General features: G+C 45.8%; 1 protein-coding gene across 1 annotated transcript in view; it reads right to left on the reverse strand.

Annotated features, from left to right (window-relative positions):
- The window catches only part of LPGAT1 (lysophosphatidylglycerol acyltransferase 1), a 58,808-nt gene extending 57,636 nt beyond the window's left edge, over positions 1-1,172 (reverse strand). The window contains exons 1-2 of the mRNA XM_083857685.1: positions 1,156-1,172; positions 597-870 (exon numbers count right to left, since the gene is read on the reverse strand). Of these exons, the coding sequence (XP_083713811.1) occupies positions 597-834 (238 nt within the window). The 5' untranslated portion in view covers positions 835-870; positions 1,156-1,172. The remainder of the gene's footprint in view (positions 1-596; positions 871-1,155) is intronic.
- Positions 1,173-8,364: the final 7,192 nt, after the last annotated feature.

An 8,364-nucleotide genomic window follows, 5' to 3' on the forward strand; every position in this document is an offset into this window, starting at 1 on the left:
TGTAATTAGCTCTGCTAACAGTAAATGAAGAGTCATACAGTTGAGAAATATTCCGTATCGCTACTTGAATGAGAAAGGTTCCCTCTGTTTCCCTCCGTTCTGAAAGGGCAGAAAAGACAGTCGCTGGTGCAAGGAATAGAAGACCTACTCTTCTGACAAGAGCTTTGTGTCCAACTTCTTAGCCTTGTCTCCTGATACTTCTAAGGGGAGATGATTTAGAGATGCACTCACTTAATATAAGAAAAGTTTAGTTCTACCAGCTACACGCACAGTACGAATCACCTCTCTTTTGAAGAGATGTATCTTTTTCATGTAACACTAAAACAACGTTATCAAGACACTAACGAGAAGTGGTATTTCCCATTTTACTAGGACAAAATACTGACTGCAAAACAGTTAAGCCATATAAAATTTCTAGCTATGATTTAAAAAATGTTTCAGTACACAGCATCTCAACCCAGAAACACATCTGTGTAAGACACCTGAAAGAACAACATCCTGCACATCTACTACATTCAGATATTCCCCTATGCATTCCCTTATAAAAACAGTACTTTAGCATATTGGTATGTTTTAAATTAATAAGACATTCTTACCTGTGTATCCTGCCCACCAGCCCCAGGAAGCCACCATAGCTAAAAGCCATTTAAACAACACTCCTTCGATATACCAGAAGCTTTTACTGTCCAATATTCGGAGAGGCTGCAGCACGATTAAATACAAGACGTAGGACGGAATAGCAACCAGGTTATTGGCGACCATAAAGGCGAACCTGAGGAGTGCTTTGAGGCAGGTATAGCCCACCCTCTGGGCCTGCTCCAGAGTCAGGGCCATGCTCCTCTTCACCACAGCGGAGGGCGCGGGACGGTCCTGCGGGCAGAGAGAACAGGGTGGCACAGGCAGCGCTGCCCGAGGGGGCGAGGCGAGGGTGTTCCCAGCCCCAGCCCGGCCCCGGCCGTGACTCACCGGGCGGGCAGCGACCCTGAGGGCACGAAGGCTCCGCCGCGACCCTCCGGCCGCCCTCACCCGCGGGCTCCGGGGCCCCCAGCCCGCCCCCCATCCCCATCTCCCCCTCCCCGGGAAGGCGGCGGGCGCTGTGGCGGCCTCTCTCTCCCCCGCGGCGGCTGTCAGAGCCGGCCCGGCGGCGGGGCTCACCTCCGGCGGGGCTGCGGGGCGGCGGCGGAAGCGGCGGGGCGGGGGGAGCTGGGCCCGGCGGCGGCGGTCTGGGCTGGCGGCGGCCGGCGGCGGCTCCTCATGGACGCGGAGGTGGCTGGCCCGGCCGCGGCAGCGCTGCTGGCCCTGCGGCTCCCTGCGGAGGGAGGGAGAGAGAGGGAGAGGGAGAGAGGGGGGCGGGCGGCGTGAGCGCGGGGGAGGCGGGAGCGCCGGGCCGGGCGGGCAGGCGCAGACCGCGGGTTCACCTCGGTTCTCCCGCGCCCGCGGCCAGGCCTGGCAGCTTTGCTCTCCCTTCCCCTCCCCTCTCCTACCCTTCCCCTCCCGGCCGGCTCGGCTCAGATCTCCGCGGGCGGAACCGCGCCGGGCCCCGGCCCCGCAAGGGCGGGCGGTGCCGCGGGCGGGGGGAGGACCCTGCACCTGCCGGGGGCGGGGGTTCGTACCTCGGCACCGCCGCCGCCTCCCAGGCCCCGCCGCGGGTTCATGCCGGGCGCTGGGGCCGCCCCCGCCGTGACCGCCCGGCAGCGGGGCTGGCCCTGCAGCGAGCGCCGCCCCCGCCGCCCGCGCACGGCCCCGGTCCCACAGACAGACACACAGACAGATAGAGTCCCTGGGATGGGTGGTGGAGCTTATTCACCGCAGCGCATCCCGGGCCGGACCGGGACACCCCGTGGAGGGGACACGGGCAGGGGCTGCCCCAGGCCCGGCGGGGCCACAGTGGGACGAGCTGTGGGGGGAATGGCCTCAGGTTGTGCCAGGGGAGGTGTAAGATGGGTATTGGAAAGGTTGTTCCCGCAGAGGGTGTTTGGGCTCCCCAGGGCAGGTCACAGCACAGCCGGGCCCAGCGCAGGGAGCTGTGGGCAGTGCTCTGGCACAGGGCCTGGACTCCTGGGGGTGTCCCGGGCAGGGCCTTGGACTCTTGGAGCCCTGTGCACCCCGTATAACCCTGGTTCTGTGACCAGGGAGCAGCACGGCTCGGCCCCACGGCTCCCCCTCGCCCTTGTTTTTTGGTTAAAGTCGGGCAATCGGAGGGTAGAAGAGGATGCTGCCACAGGTTCCCTCAGCACCACCAGAAAAGACCCTGTGGGCCCAGACAGCAACAGTGCATTTTGTCTTGTCCTTGTAGTCATAAGTCCCTTGTGTGTGCTTTTTATAGATCAACTTCTCAGGTTTTCTTCCTTCTCTCTCGTCCCTCTCCAGCAGCCACAAATATCGGCCACCAGCAACTGAGGGCAGAGACTTTACAGCCCCATCCAGAGAACCTTTACAAAACCACTCCAGGGTGAGGATTTTTTTGCTTTCTGTGTAACTGCACTATCCCTTGTGGCCATACAGGACTGCTGCCTCCTGTCTCTTCACTGTGCCTGTCAGACACAGGGCTGCTCCTGTCCTGTCTGTAACCCCCAAAGCGGCGATGGAGGAGCAGGGCCAGACCTCCTTCAGCCCCCTCTGGCCTGACCATGCTCTTCCTCAGCTTACCTGAACTGCTAAAACACTTACACTGGGCAGAGTGGCTTTGCAAGTGATTTTAACTCTGCCTGCATTCTTAAGGAACGGCAGCAGCTGAAACCACCTTAACAAGGAGACGTGCTAGGTCTTTCGAGCTGAAAAAAGAAAAGAACCCACTTCCAATTGTAATATGTGGACTGAAAACCATATCGGTTTCACGTACTAACCGTGCCATATGTAAAGCTAGTCTACCGTTTCCTAGACAATGAGGCTTCAGAGATGACTGTGCCATCAACAAAATTAAATCCAACCTCCATTCCAGGAAGCAAACAAAGTTGTTATTGCAGATAAATTTAATTTGAGAACTTAAAAATGCAAACAACCAAATAATACCGTCATGTTCTATTTGAGCACAACAAAACAACACTAAACTTCTGACCTTTTTGACAAAAAGGACACATCTTGCATAAGTGCTTCCAAGTTTGGGCTTTTTTTGCCTATGCTATTTTTATTCCTAGGTTAAACCTGACAGTTGTTTCAGTAATCATTATGCAGTCAGCTTGAGCTGTTCTGAAGTGCTACCAGCATCAGTAGAATTTGAGTTTTATGTTGGTTTTGTTTTTTTCCCCCCATATATCTCATGCAAACAACTCTGGGCATATGCTTGAAGTTATTCTCAGCAAAATTTTGCTCCAAAATTCTCAAGTAGCAAAAGGACAATTGTTGGGCCATAATTAAGGATACATTTTAATTTTTTACATCCAACAGCAAAATGAAGCTTAGTTTATGGATCATTCCAAGACTAAAAACTATTATTTATAATAAATTTTTAGAAATTTTTATGTATCTTAATTTTATTCACACTGCACAGTTTGGAACACTCTTCTGAAATCTGATGCAGCCAATGAGGGACTGCAGAAATGATGTTAGACAAGTAATGAATTAGGCAATTTATGCTGCAGAAAGGAATTGCACACAGGGAAGCAGCCGTACAAAGCATTCATTCTTTGTCAGTGACTGCCTCAGAGCTTTTAGGAAGCTGTGGTTTAGCATTCTGCTGAATGAGCTCGTAGCAAAGACCCACCCCTATTCCTCATTTCCTGGCCTTCCCATGGACAACCCAGGTCCTAGGAAGTGTGCAAAATGAAATAACCCTACTGCTCTTGACAAGCCAGCTGTGCCACCCAGTCTGAGCCTCTGAAGAATCCTTTCCGGTACAAAGTTACATCTGTGCCATTACTGCAAACAAAAAGAAGGCAACAACTAAAAGCGGCAAATTTTTATTAGGTCAATAACTCCAAAGCCCAGAAGTATCACAAGTGATTTTTGGTTTCGATTTTAAAAAAATAAATTCCAATTTCTGGAAGCCATTCTTCAATCTCTGAGCTTCATGAGCTTTCATTATATATAGTTTGTCTTTTTACTACTATAAATGCAAAAGAAGGGACAAAGCATTAATATAAGCAGTTCTCACTTTATGGCCTTCTTAATAATTTTTCTAAACTTTATATGTTTTTTGACTGAATACCTCCCCTATAACTTTCCAGCCTCACAGAAATACTTACAGGGATGTCACTATTGATCATCCTAAATATACATTTAAATGTGCTTATTAACAGGTAGCTACAGATATGAACATTGGTAAAATTAGGTGTTTAACCAATGTTAATGGTTGCTGGATAAATAAATATTGGAGTTGTGCCCCACTTACCTTCCTAAAAACCTACATACCAAAACCACAGAAGGAGGTTAGGCTTATTCCTGCCAGTAGGGAGGGAAAACATGTTAGAGGTGTGAATGTGACACAGTAATAAACAAACACCTGTTATGTTTGGTTACTTTAACAAGTTACCCTAGAGAGTGCACAGGTTACTGCATAGGCTGGATCTGAACTCTGGATCTGGTGGCAGGATTCCAGCCAGGTGTCAGTCATAAACTCCTCGAAAGCCTTTTGAAGAAGGTAACATTTCTCACACCTGAGTAAACTTCCAGAGGTGATTAAGCCACTATCATTGTCACACTCTGCCCTTCAATGGCACACCTTTGCATCCCAGCTTTGCTGTAGCATTAGAGCTGCCTGTGAGCGTGGCTGCGGGGAGGAAATGCAGCGCATTCATCCAGGCAGTCCACAAGGCACAGCCATAATGGAATCCGGGCTTGGAGCTGTAAACACCAGCTAGCTGAAGCATTGGTTTCTGGAGTTAGGAAACAGCAAGTCTTGGAATGCTTTTGAACCTCAGTCTGGGTCAAAGATTGGCAAATCAAAGCTGCCCATTTGTCACGACCAGATTCAATCAGCTCTCCCTGCTTGCCTTCCTTGTAGCAAATTGAAGCTGCAGGTGTCATATGGTTGGAGAAAAAAGGGTTAGGAGGATGCAGTCGTGTGCTGATGACAGTAAAAACAAAGTGGCCTTTACAAATCATTATCATACAGAGAGCAAGGACAAGAAAATTTTTCTGAAAAATCTCAGAAATTCTACAGAGCAGAAAACAACTACTGCTTCCAGTCTCTCAGAAAAAACAACGGGCTACTTAGGGAATTATATAAAATTTTATTTAAAAAAAAGAGCATGATAGAAAACATGAAAGTAGACTAAACTGCCATGAGGAACTACAGAGATGGGAATGTGCAGAGCAAAGGCTGCTGGAAGATACATAATATGAAATAGGGAATATACTCAGGGGAGCATAAATACAGAAAGCATCTCAAGTGAATTAAGTAGTTAGCATTGGATTTGGAAAAGTCACAGTTTAAAGAAGCATCAAGAACCTATGTTTTCTATAATCTGCAATAAAGAAAGGGGGAAAAAAGATAAACCCAAAACAAAACTGAGGAAGTTTTAGAATTGGAAAAAAATAAATTACATTTAACCTTCAATTCTGAGCTGCTTTACAGTGTCAAATACCCCAGTGTGAAGGATTTTTGCATTACTGTCTTCAGAACGTTTAACATTTTAGTTACAACAGTAAAACCTTCTAAAATACTCTGTAACAGTAGCTTCTACTGCAACCTCTGTAAAGAGGCAAAACCACTTCCATTCTCCAAGTAAATTCTCAAATTTAAAGGACAGTATCAGTTACTCCATCTCCACCAGCTGCACCGCAGGAGGAACTGTGCTTGTCAAAGTCCCTCAAACTTCAGTTGATCTCATGTTCTTTCCCGTAGTCACCCAACAGCACACGAGCTTTAAAAAGATCTATTTTCAGTAATCTTTCAGACACATGAGTTCCTTTTGAAGGCTCACTTTCATTTATCACACACAAAACATAAAACCCAGGCCACTTGCCTTTTGTAATTTCTTTCCAGGAAGTAAATCTTATCAGCCTATTTGACCGTTTGGTCAAAGATGCTTTTATTTGCACTTTAATTCTTTTAAGGACACTTCAGGGTAACGTGAAGCAGAAGTTAAAAAGGAAGTAAATTGTGGCATTGACTTTAACACTTGTCACATTCCTGAATTTATGTAAAAAGGCTTTAATTGAGTTGAATCTCAGCCCCCTGACAAGTTCCTTCCCTTTGCTTGCACCTCCAGATCCCTTCATCAAGACCAGCCAGCTGCAGCCTTGCCCGTTCCCTTGGCTCTGGCATACAGAATTGCCATTTTTGGTAGTTTTTTCTAATATTTAAACCCTTGAATTAAAAGCTAAGTTTTTCATGTTAAAAGAATTATAGGCCTCAGAGAAAACATCACAAGCATGACCAAAAATTTCAGGCTCATGATAAATGCACACTTGCCTTCTCCCTTCTACTAGCTTGAATTGACGTCAGATCTTAGACAGTGCTTGTTTAACAAGACTGCAGGATGCAAAGCTAAGGTCTTGAATTGTTTTAGGGCCTTTTTTTTATCACTAGTGTAAGAGAGACTAAACAAAATGTATTTTTTCCTGAGTGAATAAAGAGTAGCATTGAAGTAGCAGCATTCGACCTCAAATGAGATTTAGTTGTTATTGCTGCTTGGTTTGTTGTTTTGTTTGTTTTTTTAACAAAGGAATCATTAAATATGATGCAAGTTGGATTGTTACATTGCTCTTTAAGTTAATATTTCATTCTAAAATTTTTGTAAGCCTAAATGAGACCAAGTAAACGTTTTATAACCAGGCATTATTGCGTTTGTAATTTTGCCCAAGGGAATTTTATACAGTTAGACACAGACAGGAGAAGAAACTCTGGCTCCAGTGAGGCAACTCCAGTGCAATGCTTGAAGCTCTATTTAACATAAAGTAAAAAATGAAGTTTGGCACACAGCTTCTGGGGTGTTCTCAGAGCAAACCAAAGCACAGCCAAGGAGGCCGTGCAACATGGAAGACACAACTACACAAAATCAGGATATAAAAAATATCAGTGTAAAAAAATATTGAGGAAGAGAGAAGACAGCTTCTGTCTAATGCTGAGGCTGGCTGTTGTCCCATCACTCCATCTACAAAGTCCTGCATCAAACGTGGCCTTTATGCATTGAGATTGTCAAGAATGTGTACTCCATCCTTCCTGCTCTGCACTCAGATAGAGATCATCTGGTGGATTGCTGCTGTTCTATTTAATTGGCCAGCATAGTTGTGCTTTCTCTATAGGAAGGTATTTTTGTCCCATTTAATACCTAACTTTTATTTATCATGTGCTTTCCAATTGTTTACTGAGTCCAAGGTGGTGTCAAAATAGATTTACTGGGCATGGTCACATAAAAGGTGATAGTTCATAAACTTTTTCAGGTGGAGATTATGTTCTAATATTTAGATGTACTCTATTATTTAGGATTTGTCAAGGGTTTGTTTTTAGCTATTTATTTCCTTTGCGGCACAAGAGCAGCGTGATAACCAGCATCTGTACTACTGCCTCCACAAAGAACCTAAAGAGGCTCTATAAGCTACAGAGGGGGACAAAGCCATATGATGCTTCAGTAAAGGCCATTGTGATCTCCCAAAAGGATCTGGGTACATTAATATCTGAATGTACTTATTCTTTCTACAGCATAACAGAAACAAATCAAGGAATTTTGGAGCTGGTTAGGAACAGTACAGTCATCTTGTTTCTGACCTTCACCATTTGTAAGACAGGCAAAACCCAGAATATATTACATTTGAACAATTTCCCAGCTAATCAAGAGTAGCAGAAGGTGAGGCAGATGTAGCCATCACTCCCCTTCTTCTACCAGCTGTATGCAAATTTCATCATTTTCCACTTAGGCAGAGCTTGTGAACCTTCACACAAATCCACTAGAATTTTCCATTTCAATCTGTTTTGCATAAGATATATGCACCATATTTATCATTTTTTTGGTTACCCTTGAGCCAGCATATGAGGAATACAAGGCCTCTTATTGCAGCCTCGTGTTCTGTAACTCATATGCAGACCTGGTAAAGTTACTCATTATGTATTTCACAGTTGCCCAAATCAATATAATCCTAAAAACCAGAGAGGTTGTTCCTGCTATTACAATATCTTTTCATAATGTAATAAAGTCTCCATACCAACCCTTGTAATTGTGAGCTGAATAATTCAGGTGCTTTGAGGTGTCTGATTTCTCATTAAAGCTAAACTGAAGTCTTTGACAGAGGCCTCTTATTAAAGATGGGAAACAGATACAGCACAATGCAACCAGGTGGTCAGTGAGCAACACTTCCATTTGCTGCTGTATGGAACGTGTTTCTGCCGTGCTCCGTGTGTCAGTCAATGGGCAGCTGACAGAGCACAACAAAGCTGGGTTCTCATCTCAGTTACATGGGTGGTTTCTTCACCCCCTTGACTCT

Source organism: Zosterops lateralis (genome assembly GCF_965231275.1).
Source record: "Zosterops lateralis genome assembly, chromosome: 3".
Lineage (NCBI taxonomy): Eukaryota > Metazoa > Chordata > Aves > Passeriformes > Zosteropidae > Zosterops > Zosterops lateralis.